Consider the following 21481-nt stretch of genomic DNA (forward strand, 5'->3'; position numbering starts at 1 on the left):
TTCATAAAAAATAAGCAAAACATTCAAATATATAAAAATAAGTTATTTTTATTTAGTTCCCATTTAGGTAATCATATATATTTTTTCTTCAAAAAACAAATTAATTACATTTTTACTTTCTGTGTATTAGCATATCTTGAGTGTGAGCCACATCTATGTTTGGAGGCGAGGAGTTGGCAGACTCCTCAGACTTGGACTTACAAGGGATTGAGAGACTGTTTGGCTGCTAGGAACTGAACCTGGATCCTCTGCAGGAGAAGCAAGTGCTCATAATGCTTAAGCTAGCTTTCCAGAACTACATATGAATATTTTCACTGGCAAGGATTTGGTATTAATATTAATTAATATAACCAAGAGTTCAGTATCTGTACCCAACTGTTAATTTCACTGTTCCATTCATAAAAAATAATAAGTGTGGAACATGTGGTTTCTCACTTTAGTTTATTCTAAGAAGACTTCTTTGAGATTTTCAAGTGCATTGCAACCTCCAAGGTTTTTCCCCTTAGGATTCATCTTTATATTCAAGACTACTGTGATTTTTGTGTACAATCTCCACTTACCATAAAATATCAAAAAGTTAATAAAATCATGTGAATAAAATTAATAATTGGATCACTACATATAACATAAAAATAGGAGAGCAAATCTCTCAAAATATCATATGCTAATAATAACTATTTAAAATCATTCTCAAGTTAAATAATTATTTTTATCTTGAAATTAATTATAAAATTATTGTAATTTTGGGTCCATTAATCAAATACCTGGCAGATATTAAATTATTACCTTCTGCTCTTTGTACTCAATATTCTGATAAATATGAGGAATATAGAACTGAGAAAATAAAAACACTGGTCAAGGTTATAACATTCCAGAAATAATACCTATAATTAGCGGGTTTGCTTCCAAGGAAAGTGGTGAATAAAGACTAAAAACACTCTATTTCTCTAACAAATATATTTGTAATTGTAGCATAAAATAAAAGACCTTCTTTTTATTTTAATATGAATCAAGACTGGTTATGCCACCTTTCAAAAACTAGTTTAAACCACAAAATGAGCAAATAGAAAAACCAAATATTTACATAATAACCAAAGAAATGAAGAATCCACATTTTAGAGTTTATAGTAAGATTTCTCCTCCAGAGTCATCACATATACATACAATTCCAAGAACTTAAAAAGGGTCTCATCCCAATTGAAATTAGAATTAATTACCAGAGGTAATTGTAGTAAAGTGGTGTTATTTCATCAGAACATATTATCAGTATGTTTGAAACAATATTATGACTTGTTTATAGTGGAAGTGATACCTGGTTGGACAATGGCATACTTTGGCAATCTAGTATTGCTGTAATGATTTCGTATTGGAAAACTTTTCCTCAGACTTTGGTGGAATAACTCAACTTCTGTTCGTTTCCCTGCTATGCCAAACTCACCAAACTGAAATAACTTGGAAATAACCAAAGGCAAATAGTAGATAATTCTATCCTTGTAAGTGATGGAAGTAGGGCAGGGTGCAAATAATTTTTGAAGCATACTCTATTCTACCAAAATATTAGTTAATAATTCAATGCAAATAATAAATGTATTTGTTGGAAAAGGTTGTGCACAGAAATAGTGCAGGCCAAAACTATTGTTTAATAATACCTCCATATTTATCAAAGTGTTATACATTTCCAATTGTATTTGTTATTAGGAATTTTTTTACAATTATGAAAAGTGTATACTTAGAATTTATTTAATAGAAATATTTTGACCTGCTGAAATCATCATAGAAGGGTTTTTGTTGACAATCATATTACTGTATTGATAGTGGAAAAGGCCCTTGGACTTAAAGACATGATTTCTAAGTCACATACTGATATATTTTAGCAAATTAAAATTTAGTCTAAATTACTTACAAAAATTACATTTGAGAACTAGAAAACTAGTGTGAGCTACAAATGAAATAGGGTTTTAATGTTAAACATTTAGATAATACTTGTTTTTTTTTAAGATTGGTTCATTAAAACATAATTATAACATCAGTGGAAAAATGTGGTATAATTAAATCATTTAAATAATCACTTCTTAAGCTCTTAATATCCTGCATTTCACACTCCATAGCGGTAGATAAGAATTCTCAGTAAGTACAATTCATTACAAGTACTTTACTCTTCTAAAATGCTAGAGAATTTAAAATTATACATTAGCACGTTACAACAATATATTGGCGTTATATGGATATGCTGTGTTTATCAATAATACAAGTCACAGAGAGACAATAATCAGAACATTTGTAACCATAGCAGTTACTTAACAACTTTTTCTTTTCACCTTTTAAAATTGTTGTTGACTTTATAAATTAACTAGAACATGTTTCAATCTAGTTATAAATATTCATACCCTTTGTTATGGCACAGCAACACTTTCAAGTATCAATTGCTTATGTCTTTTGTTCTACATTGCAGTTTGTATATCTAAAGTATTAAATCTAACAGTTTCTAAGAACTAGTATTGATGTCACTGTTACCCCCACCTCACACTCGTCTCAACTCTGAATATTCATCACTGGAAAAGGGAAATGGAAGTGGAGCTATTGGAAAGGATGATTCTTTGCCAATCACTATTTCTCATTGAAACCACTGCTCAATAGATGATAAAGTATTGAAGTGTTTTGGGGAATATTATTCAAGTATCTGACATGCATATCCACCCTAAGAAATTATTAAAAAGATCAGGGAAAGAGAAAAATCAATTCAGTGCTGTTTAATTTTATAGTCATGTATATACATATCCATGTAGCTCCTCTCCATTACTTCACCCTTGCACTACTTAGACTGTTAAGCTCTCAACAATAACAGCAATGTTAAAAGTCTCATCTGTTTCCACTTCTAATCTCATGTGTCTGCACTCTCGTTCCCACCCTACTCCTGCTCATCTAATTTCTAAACAGCTGGCACATTTAGGGATCCTAGTTAATGTAAATTACTTTAGTGAGCGCTTACCTACCTGACTTTATGTTACTTCAATTTTAGTTATGGTCACCATTAAATCAAGCAGAAATATCAGCATGGAGTATTTCTACATTACCCCACAGAGTTAAAAATATATACTTGTGTTTAAAATGTGGTCAAGTTTATAGTGTCCCTCCTATAACTAACTGACTGTGAATTACTTTATCATATCATAGGCCTCAATGGAAATTCCTCAATTTTTATTTGTTTTTGTAGCTCACAATTAGACACATGGCATTTTTACGTTTACATCAATGTCTGCTGATAATACAGAAACTGGACCAGGGGACAGTTAATTTTGCTTAGATCATTAAAATATGGCCAGAGTAGGAATGATAGAAATCAATAACAGGAGAAAGACACAGTTTTGGAAAATGGCAGATAGGGAACACAAAAAAATCTCTTCTCTCATTTACCATCCTGGATTTCCTGAAATGCACATCTGTTATGTGGTACCGAAATAATTGCAATGCTTGGACCATTATGAATAGCGTTTAAAAACAAATTGTGCATATAGGAAGTACACAGAAATACATTGTGATCAAAGCTTGATTAAGACCAGAGAACAAGGGAAGATATAAAGAAGGAAAACAAGAACTGCTAAAGTGAAAGGATGGGCCATTAGAGGTGAGGGGTTTTTATGGTATTTACTAACAGCATACAGTAGTATTTCATAAACAATCTTCTCAATGTCCATGTCATAAATACAGAATAGTTTTGGAAAATAGCTTGGAAAATTTTTCATGATAGTAGAGTTGAGAATAGAACAGTTGATTCAACCTCTATTCTAAACAGGCTCTGCCAGTGCCTCTAAGTCCAGACTCCAGAGTTGGGCAAAATGTACATTTCTTTTCCATTGTTTTTTCTTCTTGCCAATCTCATTTAGACCTAGTGCCATACTCCACACTCAACTACCCCACTATCTTCTACTGTTAGGCTGTGAACACTGTCATTGTTAATATCACTAATACAGTGCAAATGTAAATGTTCTTGAACAACTGAGTCTATGCCATAGAGGGATTATCTTAAAATTATGTGAAACATTGAGAATATGAAGTTAAATAACCTTAAAATACAAAAATTACTTGCAATTATGAGTTTGGAAGCAGTTGTGTGCCATTGCTGTCTGGGATGAGAATGTTCTGTGTCTGTCGAGGGTTTGGACTCTGTTGTGTGAGCTGCCATAGAGAATCTACGCAGTATTAGCTCTTTCATTTTTAAGAGTTAAACATCATGGTTTACATGGATCTGCCAGTTAATTCTTTTACTTTTTCTTATCCAATGTGTGTTCACAGACTGCTTACCTGCATCTGGATTTTCAGCATACACTTCAAGCTCTCATTTCCTCATCCTGTAAACAGATGTGAATTTTATTCGTTTCCTTCTCACTGAACATCTCATTTGAGATTTTCACTTGATTTAATTTAACTTTGTAATGGTAGGTACATCTGTTGCTGTCTGTATCTGGCTGTCATTTTAATGGTTTGCCTAGAAGCTGAAACTGATAGAAGTATATTTTCTTGCTGTTCTCTTTCCTTTGTTCTAGATGTATCTATTTTTAAGAAATTGAATTAATTTGTTATCACAATTTGGTTTTGCCTTTCCAGGTTCTTCATCTATATGTTTATTTTTATACACACCTTTGGAAAATATTGATAAATTGATGTATAAACTATCAGACTTCCCTTAAAAGTCTTTAATATTTCCCAGATGAATATTGGTAGAGATTCTTAATGGTTACTACAAGATAGGCTTCACAACAATAAATGTTATTATATGAGGAGAATTCCCCAAAGCAAAGCTTAGACTGGTAAACTAGCCTTTAAATGTACAGAATTAATACATTATCATTCTAATTTTCATACAAATTTAAGAAGACTGTATTCTGAGCACTAGCTACATAGCCCTCAAGCCCCAAGATAATATGTCACCTTGTTTAATTGCAAGATAATCACGTAGGTCAATAGGGTGGCACTCTTGTTGCCAGAACTACATCTCTGCCTACCTGGATTTCACATTAAGTCTCATTGACATGAAATAAAATCTTCAGTAGTCCTTTTAGACTGACAGTTATCACACAGATCTTTAAGCTCAAGACTTCAAGTTTTTTTTTTTTCTCAGAAAACTGTTTCTCTTTCAAGTTTCCTGTGTCTGTTTTAGATACCACCATCAGACAATCATTTGGATTTAGGGTATTTGAGATATTCATGTGTTGTTAAATTATATTTTCCATGTATTCTATACTTTTGGAAATCCATGTAGGATTTAAGAAGCATGAGTCAGCAGTACATGGCCCTATTTATATTGTATTAGTCATATTTGTGCCTGAATTACTTTTGTGCAGGGGAGTAACTTCAATAACCATGTGTTAAGTTTCCAGTTTGAAAATCTATTTAACTGTGTTAAATACAAAAGATGAAAATTATACTGTGTACATAAAATTTTAAAACCTTTTATTTTAGGAAAAATATGATTTAAACACTATGAACAACATCTGAAAATGACTTTCTTAAAGTCATTTTCTCTGAACTCCCTAGATCAAATTTCCAGAAATTCTTCAACAGAATCAAATGTAAATATATTGTGGTGTGTTTTTCAAGTTTCCTGTAATTGGCGTAAAGATATTCATGGCTATTTTCCTCCGGTTCTATGTGTCCTTGTGTCATCAGCTCAGTTAACTTTGCAGCATTCAATTTGTGTAATTTCCCTATTTTCTTCCTATTCGGTTTCATGTTCAATCTTTATACTTTTATTCAGTTTTTCTTCTTTCAAGAAGCCTAATCCATTTACTATGGATAATTCCCCTCCTTCAACATTTAAAAAAATATGACAACTCCCTTTTTTACATAATGAAGCATTTACTAATTTTTTCATAGGATTTTTTCACAGAAGGAAGATAGGTATATATATAGAGATATATATATATATACATATATCTCTCTATATATATACCTATATCTATCTATCTATCTATCTATCTATCTATCTATCTATCTATCTATATATATATATATATATATATATATACCTATACCTTATTCTTTCCTGATACAGCAGGTAGCCCTTTCTATTTTGCTTTTATTTTCAGCATCATGGCCTTTCTCTATTTTTTTCTACAAGACTTGGGCAACTGATCCAGGCTTCATTAAAGTTTTGGAGGAAAAAAGGAGAGTGAATATCATCACGCTTGCAGAGACTGGCTCTCTGGACTTCAGAACACTTTGCACACCATGTTATAAGGCTGCCTTTAAGATCACTGCATTGCCATGTGTGCAACTCTCGCATGGCTCGCTTTGATTTAAGATCACTCCATTGCCATGTGTGCAGCTTTCGCATGGCTCGCTTTGATCAGCACTGCTTTTGGACTGGACGTTGCATAGCTTTTGGCAATCATCATTCCATCTTCTTGATTTCTCTTTCCATGGTATGTGACTGGATCACATATGGATCTTTCGTCTACTGATCAAATCCTTGTGCCACAGCGTTCAAGGAAGATGGACTATGGACCTACCTCAATCATATAGTGGCCTGTTCTCCCTGGGTTCTGTATATCTTCATGCTAGCAGCTTACCATTTCTCATGGTCAACATTTTTATTAATAAATCAACTCTTTCAGATTGTATTTCTGGGCCTAACCTCCCATGAGAGAATCAGCCTCTTAAAGCAAAGCGGGCACATGAAACAAACATTGTCCCTCAGGAAAACACCATACAACCTCAGATTCACAGAACCTGGCGGATTTCTTTCAGTGTGGCTGCTTTGCCTTAGTGAAGCCTTGCATCATAGATTGGACATCCCAGTACAGCATGGTTTTCCACCCAGCCAAAGAGAAAGTCCTTCGCTCTGTATGAAAAACAGCACCTCAAAATGTACTCTGACTTGTTTTTGTTTATGCTGGTGTTCTGAAACCTGAAAACGAAGTGAGATATTCAGCTCACCACAGTCTAAGGCTCTGAGAATACCATCCTCAGTGAGAGTGTACCTTCTGTCAGACCTAGAAAGATGACCTGTTACTGAGCAAGCTGGCAAACATCTTTAAAAAGAAAATGAAAATATTTTCCCCAAGGACTTGAGTTACTTTTTAAGAAAACCTAATAGTCACTGATTATGGATAAAATAAAGTATTTTCAAATATTATATTGGCTTTTTAATAATAGTACTCTTTAAAGTTATAATTTTTGATACGCTATTTGTCTTTGTTATATCTATACATATGTAAAGAATATTTAAGCAGATGTATGTTTTGCTTTCACACTTAATAAAAACATTTTTATAAAATCTATATGTACCCAACTATGCATTAGATATTTACTCGTTATTTTATTTAATCCTGCCATTAATCCACAGAAGAGAAATTAAATCCACTCACTATTGAGGTTAAAATGTACTGAGACATGAGGAACAGATGCATTGTGAGTTGTAGCTGAAAGCTAAGAATATTGTGCTTTAACCCTGGGACTATTACCACTAACCTTGCATTCTGTGGCTCACATTCTGTCACACAGCTCTTCAGTTTTCTTTCCTTTATAGTCCTCAAGATATTTTGTAGTACCATAGTGCTGTCATTTTGAACTATTTTGCATTGTCCTGCTTTCCTCTTCTGCGGCATGGTTTCTCTGATCTTACTCTGTGCTCAGATGACCTCCAACTGGAATCCTCCTCTTTCCACCTGTGGATGCTGGAATTGCAGTATCATCATGCCTAGTATTCTTACTGAGATGTGTAGTCAGGATCCACTCCCACTGGCATGTATGCCCCGTATGGTCAAATGCTGGATAGCTATTGTAATAATTACCATGTATGGCTAAAAATAATGTTCACTTGAATTGTAAAAAAATCTAGATATATCTGGTAGTTTTACATTACTGATAGGTTTCTACTCAGTGCTTTATAGTTTGTCTCCCTTCAAATTAACCTTAGAATTAATCTGAGAACATAATGATAGTTAGCAAATTATAGTGGTACTTCAGATGCATACCTTATTGCTTGAGATCCTCCTCCTAAGCCGAAGCTTTAAGGCTGAAAAGTTAGTAGAAAATTTACTTTCTACTGTAACTATAAACATTCTGCATCATACCATAAACTCTAGCATCATACACAAAGAATAAGATTTTCAGTGATTCTACCAATCTGAGAAAACACCAAATTTGAACAAAAGGTTAACAGAGACCCAGAGGTGGGATATTTTAAACAGCTAATTGAAAGCATGCTTCACAGGTGCCTGGCTCCAGGAGCAGAAGTCAAGTGCTCTTATAAAGGAGCTAAGTATGGAACAAGGCTCATGCATACTTTTCTCTGGTGAGCTCTGGCAGTTGACTCTTCAGAGTGCACACTAAATTACTGTTTGTGAGTAACATTTGCTCTCAAACACATTATTTAATGTAATAGTATTGTATGATTGGAGTTGGTTGCCTGACATCGCTGGGAATGATAATGTTTCATTTTCATCTTGAAAACTGGTTGTCTTCCAAGGTCAACCTTGAGATTTAAGTTTTATTTCAAAGCTAGCAGCCAACCGAGGCATCTGTCCTACTGGGCAAACAAAGCTGATAATTGGTCCATAAATAATAAAGATGTCCTCATAATGATTTATATTATTAAATAATAAACTTTATTGTGGTCATCAGTGAAGTGGTTACTCGCCAAAGTGAGTAAAGTTGGACAAGAATCATCTTAATCTTTCCAAAGGCGAATGGAACCCAGATGTTCCCCATTTTGTTAAATCTCAAGCATCTTACCTCACTTCAAGTTATGAAAGCAGTACTCAAACCCAGCAAGAGTGAGCAGAGGACATCTCTTCTACTCTGCTCTTATCTGCAGAAATGTTGTGGGAAATCCAGAAAAATAAATCACTTAACTAAAAATCTTTTCTATTTCATTACCTGCGTTGCAATGGTCTGTTGCGCCTGAAGAACACTTTATTCTTAGGTCATATACTCCATCTGAGTGCAAGCTTCCAGAATAATGCTGTTCTGGTTTTCTGGCATTTTCTCAAGCAAAAACAAAAGACTTTCTTATAATTCTTCAAATTAGATGGATTTAATACTAGAATACAGCATGGTTATCACTTTCCCTACAGTTTAGCTATACTCACAGAATGCTTCATTCTGTGAAGGCTGAAAAATGTTCTCTCTCACTTCAACCTAAGGACACTTTAATCTATGACTGTAAAAATCACACAAGCACATTTCAGAACCAGACTAACAGATTTATATTATCTCCATGTTTCTTTCTCCATCACAAACCATTTTATTTTGTAATGAGTAATTTACACCTTTTGTATTTTAAACATTCATTGATGTGTTTTTGTGCAAATAAAGGAGCAGACACTCATCTACCCACGAAGTGCATCCATTCATTTCAGAAACACAAATTAGTTGAGCATTATTGGGATAAGTTCTCTTCAAAATCAAAAGGAGATAAGACCCAGGTGTGGTCCTTTTCTATACTGAAGGTTAGTTTACTAAAATAGATGGGATTAATTAGATGATAACATGTGCAATTAGTTTGGTTTCATGATATTAAAGAAAAGTCTAATAAGCTGCAAAAATAAAACTTGCTATTGAGGTTATCCTGATATCTAAAAGATAATTAAACATTTAAGGGACAATAGATGTGTAGTTTAAAAATATGACAGAGCCATAGCCACAAGAGAGAATAAAGGAATATGTGCTTGTACTGATATGTGAGAGAAATTTAAAACATGAGAGCTTGTGTGACTAAGTTAAGAAGAACAGAGAGAGTGGGTTGAATCAATTCTGAGAAGAGCAAATTGTGTCTTGTAGTTGAGAATGCTTTGACATTCACTGAAGAATAGAAGTTCATACAAAAAATTTTAAGTTACCGCATTTTTTAGATGACTTGTTCAAACAAATCATAGTACGATTGCAGTAAGTAATAGACTGAATGGAGACTCTATGAATATAGATGGACAATTTGAGAAATCTTACTAAAAAAATCATGATAGCAGTGTAGATTAGGAAAGAAAATAATGTCTGAATGTGAGAGTTGTTTAAAAGGTCACTATCCACAGTGGCTAGCTGGCTCTAATGAGAGCCGAATATGATGGCACTATGAATGTTTTTAACCCCCCTCCCAAATTCTCAAATATTGAAAAGCTAGACTTTTAAATGATAGCATTTAAAGATAAATCTTAGCATCAAGATTAAGCTATAACACCCAAGTCTTCATGATTAGAATGAAAATCTTTGTAAAGTAAACTCAAGACTGCGAGAGTCCCCCACTGTTTGGGATAGAGTTATAACTCAGAAAAGTGGCCCTCATCAGATATCTACCACACTGACTCTTTTGCCTTGCATTTTTCCACTCCCAGCCTTGTGATGAAAGAATGATTTTTGTTTGTAAACCACATTGATTGGAGAATTTTGTTTTAAATGATGGAGCCTTTATAACAAGTAAACTGATAATGGAATTTCCCACATTGGAATTCTGTCAACTGATCAGATTTCATCCACAGGGAGGAATATAAAATATGATTATATAGGAAGATGGAGTGCATCAATGCCAAGTACAAAATGGACTTTGCAGGCTTAGACTCAAAGGATAAGTTACAATAGAAATAGAAATATAAGAAACATGTATCCAAAGAGGAAAAATCCTGTAATGTAATATATCTAGTTCATGGAGGAGGAGGTTTCACAGAGAAGCAAATAGAAATTGCAAATGTTCAGAAGACTAAGATATTCAACTCTAGGAAAATGTCTGTTTTATCCACTCTTAAACCCTATAAACAAATACATTTCATATACAATGTTCTAGTTACTACTTTAAGCATGATATAAGCCATTCACTTATTTTAAAATGAGCATCTTTGCCTGTTTGCTACTTACATCTCCTGTTCTATATTCCTAACGTATTTTTATCAAGGCATAAATGTTGTGCCATAATGGTTTTATTAATTTGGATAAACAAATTACTGTTCATAAATAAATTTAGTATATTACTCTGATCATCTCTGTCTTCTAATAAAGGCATATCCCAGAGGTCCTGAAGGGCCCTTCAGGGACCAAAATACTTTCTGTTATGTAGACATTTATTTACTCCTCTCCTATTCATGACAGTTGAGGACTTGTTGGGCTAAATCAGAACATGCTATTTGGCTCCTCTTGGAGTAATAGCATACTATCTGTACATTTTCAATGCAAATTTACAACATACCTATCTACTTGCAAAAAGTATTGGAAAACGTGTTCTTATGGATGAGAAGAAGGAAAAAGAACCAGCATTTTATGATCACTAAGCCTTTATTTGCCCAGAAATCTAGGTTAAGTTAGAGCCTGGTAACAAGGTATGGCTGTTTGTTATGTCTTAGCATCATAACATAGCACTATAGAATCTCCTGTAACACATAATATGTAAGTATGTCCCCTTTTCTGGGGAAATTGTAAAGCAAAGATTCATCTCACTACTCTAGTAGTTTTGTCATGGTATCGTAAATGATACCATAGATACTTGCATTGAAATTATCTCAGGGTCACAGGAAACAGGCAGATGGGAAGGCATGTAAACTGAGTCGTCCATTTATTGGAAAGTCTGTGCTTCTGTGATAAGTCCTTAGATGCCATCTGCTGAACAGCCCAAGGACAAAGACCACTGAACAGCCCAAGGACAAAGACCACTGAACAGCCCAAGGACAAAGACCACTGAACAGCCCAAGGACAAAGACCACTGAACAGCCCAAGGACAAAGGCCACTGAACAGCCTAAGGACAAAGACCACTGAACAGCCCAAGGACAAAGACCACCGAGGCTTTCAAACTTTCCCAGATGGTGGTCCATTCTTCTCTACCTACAGAGAGAACTTTCCAAACCATGCTCATCAAATCATTTCAACAGGTTTCTCTAGGTGTGATGGGTCCTCAGCTGTACCACAGTGTTTAGTTAAGTAAACAAGAGCACATTCTGGCATATGTGTTGCACTACTTTTGTCTAGATGTGCCACAGCAGAACAAACGCAGATTTTTTTGCCTTCCCTACCTAAACTTACATGTTTTTATCTTAGCAGCATTTCTGCACCCATCATGATATTTCCATATCTACTATCCTTAGCAAATGCAGATGATTAGGTCAACAACTATGTAATAACCAATCACATAAATGTGCCCTCTTGTATTATTAGACTCTCTTGACCTATGTTCATTTACATGCTCTTACTTTGATCAAAATTAATTTTCAACATTTAAAAAAAATCTGTAATTTTGTATTCTTAGTATACACTTTATCCTTAGAGTTGGCTGTGTTTTTGTGGAACAGAAAGTGAGCCAACAAGTTGAAAATCTATGGCACAATGTTGAAATCTCTACAGGTAAATGCCTTAATATCGATCTTTCCTATGGCTGGAGGAGCTGTCACAATGATCTATTGACTTATGTGCCTAGAGATGAAGGTTACAAATTCTTTCTCCAGATTGTATTTCCCCACACACAATTTTAAAAAAAATGTAACTAGACTTAGTTTGAAAGGAACATTACAACAGAGAATATATTTTCTGCAATTTGATATGCAGATACATTGGATTCCATTTTTTACTTCATGTCAGATAGTGTATGGGTTTATTGAAAGTGATAAAGACAAACAAATGTTAGAGGAAGTTAGAAGGATGAATCTTCAGTTGGGAAAAGCAATGATTTGAAGGAGTTCCAGGGCTATATAACCTACGAAAGACACAGTCTAAGCGAGTGTCATTTTTCTGCAGGAGGAGAGAATGACAAGCTTGTAAGAAGTCCATGAAATCAACCCATGCTATATTGGTCAGAGATATGCTCTGCATTTGAGGGGTTTTTATGAGCTGTGTATATTAGGGACACTTTTGTATATGCTGGGAGTCTATGGAGACTTTTGAAGCAAGTGGAATTTACTACAGCCTAAGCTATGGGGTTTCCTATTAGACTGGTTCTTTCCAGCTTATACCTTTAGCGATATTGTGATACACTGCTGCTTTACAGTACAGGGACCAAAGCTACTGATAATATTTAAGAATCTTCCTGCACCAAGAAAAGGTAGGGTTATAGAGTAATGCTGTAAATAACTTGGTTTTTAAATTTTAGAGTGCTTAATTCTTTCATAGTATATTTTATCTATCCACATATTTATATACTTATTTTAATAGTCAAAATTAAATTTATAATTAGAGTCATACTACAATACTCAGATAAAATTGAAATATTTGTGCATTTTTCTTACACTGAATAAAATAAAGATCTTTAAACACTACGCAAAAGATTATTGCAATGAAACTCAATTTTCCTAATAATTGTGACAGATAATTTATATACTATAAACATGCTATATACTGTGTGTGTTTATTGTATAATTAGTCAGAGGTAGATTTAAAATGTAAACAGCAGTATTGGTATGTCATTATGCACAAGAAAAATATATGTGTACTCATTATTTGCATAAACTAACTAGATTTGAGATTTTATCTTTATATCTTTTACTATTGATTTAACTACAAATTTCTATAATGGTGGCATTTATAATATAAAGCCACTTCATAAAAATCATCTGCTTATTTTTCTAACATACAAAGACACCAAGCTGTAGGGCTTTCTTACCTACTCTGAAAGTATTGGTTACTATATATTTTTTATTATTTATTTATTAGTTATTTGGCTAGTGTATGTGCACATGCATGCATGTGTGTGTGTGTGTGTGTGTGTATGTGTGTGTGTGCATGTGTGTGTGAATGCAGCTGCCTTGATGCATGTGTAGAAGTCAGACAAGTAGCAGAAGTTGGTTCTTCCCTTCTCTCATGTATGTTGGCAGGATCATGCAGGTGATGAAGCATGTCAGCAGGCAGCTTTTCCAGTGAGCCTTCTAGAGGTCTGAATATTTGTTACTTTAGAACATGGCCAAGGTAGTTGTCTTAGTCAGGGTTTCTATTCCTGCAAAAACATCATGACCAAGAAGCAAGTTGGGGAGGAAAGGGTTTATTATTCAGGTTACTTCCACATTGCTGTTGATCACCAGAGGAAGTCAGGACTGGAACTCAAGCAGGTCAGGAAGCAGGAGCTGATGCAGAGGCCATGGAAGGATGTTCCTTACTGGCTTGCTTCCCCTGGCTTGCTCAGCCTACTCTCTTATAGAACCCAAGACTTCCAGCCCAGGAATGGCACCACCCACAAGGGGCACTACCCCCTTGATCACTAATTGAGAAAATGCCTCACAGCTGGATCTCATGGAGGCACTTCCCCAACTGAAGCTCCCTTCTCTGTGAGAACACCAGTCTGTGTCAAGTTGACACACAGAACCAGCCAGTACAGTAGTCTAGAGCATAACTCTAGGTCCAATTTGTTTTTATCACATGTAGAACCAAGGAGGGTGAATTTTTTGCCAGTTACTGGATTAACTCTCATTATTCTTACAATCCCTTGAATTAGATGTTTATAGCTGTGCTTACAATACAGTCCGTTTTCTTATTTATTTATTTGATGTATGTATATTTGCATATGTTTATGTGAACAGAGCAGGAGATGAGTGTAAAAGAGTATTTATATACATATGGAAGCCATTGGTTGATTTCAAGTGTTCCTCAATTGCTCTCCATTTTATTTTTTGAGATGTGATCACTTCACGGAGCCTGAAACTCCCTGATTTGCTAGGTTGCAAGCTGGTTGCAGGGATTCTTCTAGCTCTGCCTTCACAATGCTGATCTACAGGCTCCAACTGCAATAGGATGAGGGCACAAACTATGGATTTGACACTAGGATGACGAAAGAACTTAAGGGTCCAGGGCTGCTGCACTGAACTACTGACTTATAGGTCACACAAGATGAGGAAGCCAGCCCAACTTTTCCCCAGACATCATAAATCCCACCCTTTTAACCTCTTTATAGTTTAGTCATATGTTTTAATGACATCCCAATTTGGGTCCCAGTTAGAACTACTCTACCACAGTGTGGTAAAGGACCTATATTTTCATCTTGGTTATATAGAGTGACCTGTCATTTAAGAGTTTTGGGAGTTTCTTGGCCATTACCTGTCATTTCCCTATCTAGAAAACCATTCCTATGTTCATAAAGTAACATAGGAATGTTTTTTTCTGGGCTGCTAGGAAATCTTGAAGAAAAGTATAGTGTCATGGAGTGTTATGAGTATGTTCCATGTGAGCAATGCATGCAGCGCTGCATATTCCATGTGAGACTCATATACCATATTAAAAGTATGTTCCTTGTGAGGTCCCTATGCAATGTTACTAGTATGTTCCATGTGAGCTCCCCTGACCCCTGCCTTTTTTTTTTCACATGGTATGTTTGATGCCTTCCTATTGTCTGAAGTGTCATATAGCCCTTCATGGATGTTTCTCCTGCAGCATTTTGTTTATGTTGTGAACTATCAAAGCTTTCAACATATTCTTTTGTCAATTATTTCCCTGTATTCATTAATACCTCTGTCTCAGATGACAGGAAGGCTGTTGAATCTTCATAGCTATGTTAGGATCTCTGAGAAGCAGGTCCAGGTCTGATCATTTTGGGATTCAGTTTTCCTGGACAATATTGCGTGAGTTGTTGCATCACAGGTGGCCAAGGATCTTGTTGCTGCTTTTGCTGAGGACCCCGAGCTTTATGGTATGACCACATGGGTTGTTATTATCATACGTAGAAAGGAATTAGATTTATTTAGTGTAACAGAGTTTCCAGAACCTTGTGCTCTCTGTGTCCCTAAACATTTTCTGAATCACTTAAACAAAGAAATGAATAAATGTCAACGTCAAAGCTCTAGACTATTGTGTGCAACTTGGTTGACAATTTCAGCAATATGTAGGCATATTTTCTGAAACCTCTGTTCTTTTCAGGAAGACAATGTTAAATTATAATCTCTATGTCCTTGTTTGTTGAGATGAAATAGAAACATAGGAATTGTAGGTACATAAGTCTTTGACTTGAAGTATGTAAGCTGCCTTTTGTTAGATAATTGTACCCTATGAAGCCATCAACAAACTCAGGCTAATTAAGTTCTTCATCATATAATACTTAGTATTAAATGCTTACATGCTTATTTGCTGCTATGGACACTGAATATAAATATTCTGAGTCAATTTCAAGTCTTCAATATGGTATATTACATTGTCTGGGTATCATGTTCTTAATATTTCTTATGTAAATTTTATTTAATCATTTTCTATAATGGTTAAGCATTTTCCTGGCTAAAATTGCAAAGTTTCTTCTGAGAATTCTGTGATGTGAAACTCAGTCTCTACCTTTAATTTAACAATGGATTAATTCTCCTACATCTTTGCTTACTACCTCTCAAATTCTAGTCTTTTTATCATTCAACCTGGTAAGACAGTCCATCAGGTCTCTAACAAGAGAACAATGACACAAAAAAGGGAAATCTATACTATGAACAGGTCTTATATCAGCCCTTCAGATTAATTCTCCCTCTGTTCTCAATGCCTGACCCATCTTGACCAAATCAATCAAAAAGCTATTACTTTCATACTTGGAAGTGTTGCTTTGAAAAATCAATAAAAACACAGATCATTTTTAATATGCAATATATTAGAAAGATAAAAATTCCCATTGACTTGTGGTGGAAACTTAACAAAAAGAGAGTTCTGTATTTGGTAAAAATATATATGTATATATAATATTATGTGTAAAATTTATCCCAAGCTTTGTGGTTCATCTCATAATGAAAATCATGATTATTATGCAAGTGTGTACATTGGGTATGTAGAAAAATAATTTAAGGAATATAGTGAATTGTTACATAGAGAATTATTGCTCATGCCATACATCTGAATCATACAATGATGAGTTGGTATCTTTTTTAACGTTTTAGCCACAATTGATAATTCTGTATTAAAAAGTCACACTGTCCATCTAAGAATATCTAGGAAAAAAACATGCTTAAGCTCTTCAAAGGAACAGTTAAAATATCAAGCTACATAATTGTTAAAAATAATTTATTAAAGAGAATAAATGGAAGCTATGTTTCTATTGGCAGAAGATTAACTGGATTGGACATCTGCATAGAGAAATGTCGGATTTCCTTCATGTCTTTACTGTTCACCTTCATTTCTACTGCAGTTGTACATGTTTCTAAATGTGAAACGTGAAAAAATGGTTAAGGTCACTTTTGTCTAAGATTTGCTTACACATTTTTTTTATCTGAAAATATGTAATGAATGTGACAAAGAAACATTTCAGTGGATAAAGCACCTATCAGACAAACCAGCTCTATAATTAGTATCCCTAGAACAGACATGGCAGTCATACTAGCATGTCCACTGCCTGGGACCCAGCCCTTAGGAAGCACAGACAGGGCACTCTGGAGCAAACTAGACCAGCTGGAATTCATAAATTACAGAATCGGTGAAAGGCCCAAGCCCAATGAAAACAAAGTAGAGAATGATCTGGACAGCTTTGAAAGTTGGTTTTAGGTCACTGCATGCTTGTACTAATGTGACAATGACTCTTCTTTACAAACATTGCATCTGAAGACATGTGCATAGATTCCTGCATACCGCATGCATAAACATGTGAAAAATAGAAAATCAATGTTGCTAGTATGTGATGTGTATAATGACGCATGAAATAAGGTATTCTCTTGTCAGGAAGCCTTAGCACCATGTTCTGACACTCAAATGCGTGTTGTATTCAGAATCATACGATCTTGGCTAACGTGTACAGTGTCACTGAAGTCCATTTTACTGATCATCCATGTACTTTCTCATTTGTTTCTTTGAATATTGTCATGTGGTCATGGAGGAGTTTACAGTTCTCAGTGGATGTGTGTGCTTCCCTCCAAGACAGAATTGGGTTTGGTCCATGGGTGATAGATGAACTTTTACTGGATGATGGATAGCTGCTCGTTCTGCTAATGGCATTTCATCTATCAAGTGTTTTTGATGTAGTTGATCACAAGGTGTTGCTAACTCAATTTGGGAGCATTAACAAAGGTGAGAGTGACATGAGTTTGAAATTTCACTAATACACAGTTCCCCTCTAGAGTAGGATGAATTGTGTTATTTGTCCAGACACCATTCCACCTGAGCACTTAACTGCCACCTCTCTTGTCCTGTCAACCACATCTCGTCACTCTTAGCTGAAATAGGGACTTGGGTTCTTAGGTGATTTTTTCATGTCAGGGAAAATTTATAACTTCAACTCTCCATTTCTACTGGAAAGTTACAAGTATCAAATAACTTTGTTAAGAAAGTTAGATGGACTCCTGGTCCTCTGGTTGAGAAAGTCCTCTGTTGCCTATCTGTCACACTGATGTCATTAATAACTTCAAAACTACAAGAAAAAAAATCACTAAGTAACCAAGGAAACTGAAAGTAAACAACAGTAGCAAGATACTGAAGGATAGTCAGGAAGTGTAGAGGCACTTGTACTGCTCTGAGTGTCTGTTGTAGATTTTTCCAGCCAAATTGGCACAATAACAAAACAAAATCCAGAATCATATAAGTTTCAAGAAAATTTGGTACAAGGACAAAATTAGAATCAGATGGTTAGGATGATCATAAAAACAGAACAAAATAAGTATTTTTAAAAAATTGTGAAAAACTTTTGACATGAAATATGAAAACATAGCAACTAAGGTCACATAGAAATAGCCTAATAACTAACTCATTATGGCTCTGTCAGCATGGCGTTTTTAAAGGTCTGAATGCTTTTGATTTTAATACATTTTGTGTCTGTATCATTTCCTAATATTATTACAAATATATTGTTAAAATGACTACATTTTAATTTATGGAGCTAACTTATACTTGTAATTGTTATTTTTATAGTTTAATCCACTTTTAAACCCCCTCACATTTATATATTTAAGTCTTGATATTCGACAAAATCACAGGCTGACTGCGACCTGGAACAAAATTAGGCTGTGTGCCATTTGTAATTTCTTGACTACTTTTGTGCTATTTGATTTTGTAATAGGATATTTCTTAATGTTTATTTTAGCACTGGTTAATGTATTTGTGAGTTCTAGAAATAACCTGCCATTCTCCCCTGTTACCGACCTGGCAATCAGGAAGCTAATTCGTTCTTCCTTGCTTTAGTTGCCTTTCCTCCAAGTGTTCATGGTTGGATTATTTGCACCTTATGAGGCTTATAAGTACAAAGAGTTTTAAATATTCTATGAGATACTTTTATTAGGTCTACAGACAAATCTATTTGATGTCTTTTGGTTTACTTCAAATATGAGTAATATGCTCTTGTAATGGTTAGTGCTTGATGTCATCTTGATAGATTCTGGAGTCCCCTGGAGGACTAAGTAGCCTTATAAATGCCTGTAAGGGCATATCTTGAATCTATAAGTTAGTGAGGGACTTATTACTGTGGGTGGAACCCTTCTCCAGCAAGTATCCTGGACCATATACATGAGAACATAGAATAGAGCAGCAGCATGTGTTAGTTGCTATCTGAGCTTGATTGTAGATATAACATGAGGATCCCCCTCAGAATCATGATGCTCTGAATTTCCTGTCATCATGGATCTTAACCTTGAATGGTGACCCCATGTAAACCCTTTCTCCCTTAGGTTGCTTCTGTCAGAGTATTTTATCAAAGCAACAGAAAAAGAAAGTAAGAAAACTGACTGAGTTTTGTCCTGGCTAGATTCCTCAAGAAGTACTTTTTCTAAGTGTTTTCTGAATTTGTAGTTGGTTGCAGCTATAGATCTTAGGGTTGATAGATATAAAGAATAAAAAGGATAAGTCTTGGACTTCTCATCTCTTTTATTCATTAGCTTGCAGGGTTTTTCCTCTTCTTGTCTACTTTTACTGTGGGAAACAGGTGCCAAATTGATTTTCATTTTTGTAAGTAAATTGTCCTCTTTGATTAAGCTATGAAATGATGCTCTCTTAATTTGATTTATTTTCTAAAGTATAGTTATTTTAAAATAAAATTATAATATAAAGATATACCCTTCAGGAGACCATTTTAATCTTAGGCATATATCATATATCTATATATATATATGTACATATATATGTATATACATACACATATATGTACATACACACATATATATATGTATATACACATAAATACATATATACATATGTATATATAATTTGGCTTCTTGTAGAAAATACTATTCAGCAACTGCTTCTATTTTATCTTTTAATTAGACTTTTTGTTTTTGTTGTTATTGAGACAGTATCTCACTGTATATAGAAGGCTGCTCTCTGACTTTTTCTGTCCCTGAGTACTGGGATTACAAGCATGTCAAATATTACGCAAGCTCTTCTTTTCCTCCTCTTCTTCTTCCTTGTTTCCTTCTTCCTCCTCTTCCTCCTCCTGTTTCTCCTTTTCTTCCTCCTTTTCTTCTTCCTCATCCTTCTCCTCTTCCTCCTTCCTCATCTTCTGGGAGAGAATTTATTTTTGTGATGGCCCTTATTCTTTCTCACCCCCAATCTTCTTCTCTCTTTCTATTAAAAAAATGTGATCATCTGGTGTATATGTACTAAAGCAATAAAATGGTGTAGCTGAGAAGGTCAGAGCTTAACTTTTGGAAAATGCTTTTTATGATCCACTGTGTTGCAACTGGATTTGTCTCATCTCTGGTACTTTGCTATGTACATCATGCTAGGTGGTGAGAAAATGTCTGGGAAATTTCCTTGTCTCCACCTCTTCTCTTGCTCTAGGAATGCTCTCTGGGTTTTATCTGAGTTTTAGGATTCAAACTTGGGTCCTTAAGCCTGCATTTTCTCTGCTTTTACCTGCAATGAGCCATTTCCCCAGTTATGTTCTTTTTATTATTTGTTATTTGGGGAAATAAATTTTCCATATAATTTTATTTTCTTTCTGAATTCCACAATTTTTGTTTCACATTCTCTCCTCTCCATCATCTTATATGTTACTTCATGGTATATTTGTATTTTATTATATTTCTCATCTGTTTTATAACTGCATTTCTGGTGTTTAGGAGATATGTATAATATGAGATTCCTCAAGAAGGTGGATATGTCCCTCTTTTATTACTTATATCCATGTTCATGTGACTGCTAAGCACACTCCTTGGTACCTGTGAACTGTAATCAGTGGCTACTCTTACCAACTGGACCCCAGGAGTTTTCTCTTTGAAGTAAGAAAGCAGTCAGGGCTAGAGGGCACTTTTTGAATTTGCTACCATGAGATCGTTGTATGATTTATTGAACACTATAGTGTTCTCTAGTTCTCTAGTCCTGCTTCCCAAAACCCTCTCTGGTTCAGGAGAATTGGATCTCATGTGTTTTATTCTCCTTACCACCAAACTACCGTCCCTAGGTTTCAGAATCCCTTTTATAGATGTGTTTTGTAGGTTTTCCAGTTTGGGGGTATCCTCAGTTACCCCATTTCTCTTCTCATTGACCTTCACTCTGACTTAGCACTTCTGACTCTGTGTGGGCACTTGTGCTTTGACTACAGATTTGCTTGTGAGCATCCAGGGTTTATTACCACTTAGACCCTTGGCCCCTTTCTTCTCTTACCACTTGGCCCCTTTCTTCTCTTACCACTTGGCCCCT

At 34.9% G+C, this 21481-nt stretch overlaps 1 protein-coding gene and 2 long non-coding RNA genes across 7 annotated transcripts in view; 1 reads left to right on the plus strand and 2 right to left on the minus strand.

Annotated features, from left to right (window-relative positions):
- Positions 1–21481, plus strand: part of Gpc5 (glypican 5) — a 1368055-nt gene that overhangs the window by 481117 nt on the left and 865457 nt on the right. The window contains exon 7 of one of the 4 annotated variants that reach the window (XM_031362936.1): positions 6119–7291. The exons of the other annotated variants lie outside the window; for them this stretch is intronic. Coding sequence (XP_031218796.1) covers positions 6119–6295 — 177 coding nt within the window. The 3' untranslated portion in view covers positions 6296–7291. Of the gene's footprint in view, positions 1–6118; positions 7292–21481 lie in introns of those variants that run through there. 4 annotated transcript variants of the gene reach the window in all.
- LOC116085379 lies at positions 4248–8989 on the minus strand. Its single transcript, XR_004116523.1, has 3 exons — positions 8881–8989; positions 7471–7676; positions 4248–4349 (listed from the first exon to the last, which is right to left on the minus strand). It is a non-coding gene; the product is annotated as an uncharacterized LOC116085379 (long non-coding RNA).
- LOC116085376 overlaps positions 20287–21481 on the minus strand; it is a 3606-nt gene continuing 2411 nt past the window's right edge. The window contains exon 3 of one of the 2 annotated variants that reach the window (XR_004116520.1): positions 20287–20336. This is a non-coding gene — a long non-coding RNA (uncharacterized LOC116085376). Of the gene's footprint in view, positions 20340–21481 lie in introns of both variants that reach the window. The other variant, XR_004116519.1, reaches the window with a different exon arrangement.

Source organism: Mastomys coucha, unplaced genomic scaffold (genome assembly GCF_008632895.1).
Source record: "Mastomys coucha isolate ucsf_1 unplaced genomic scaffold, UCSF_Mcou_1 pScaffold9, whole genome shotgun sequence".
Taxonomy (NCBI): Eukaryota; Metazoa; Chordata; class Mammalia; order Rodentia; family Muridae; genus Mastomys; species Mastomys coucha.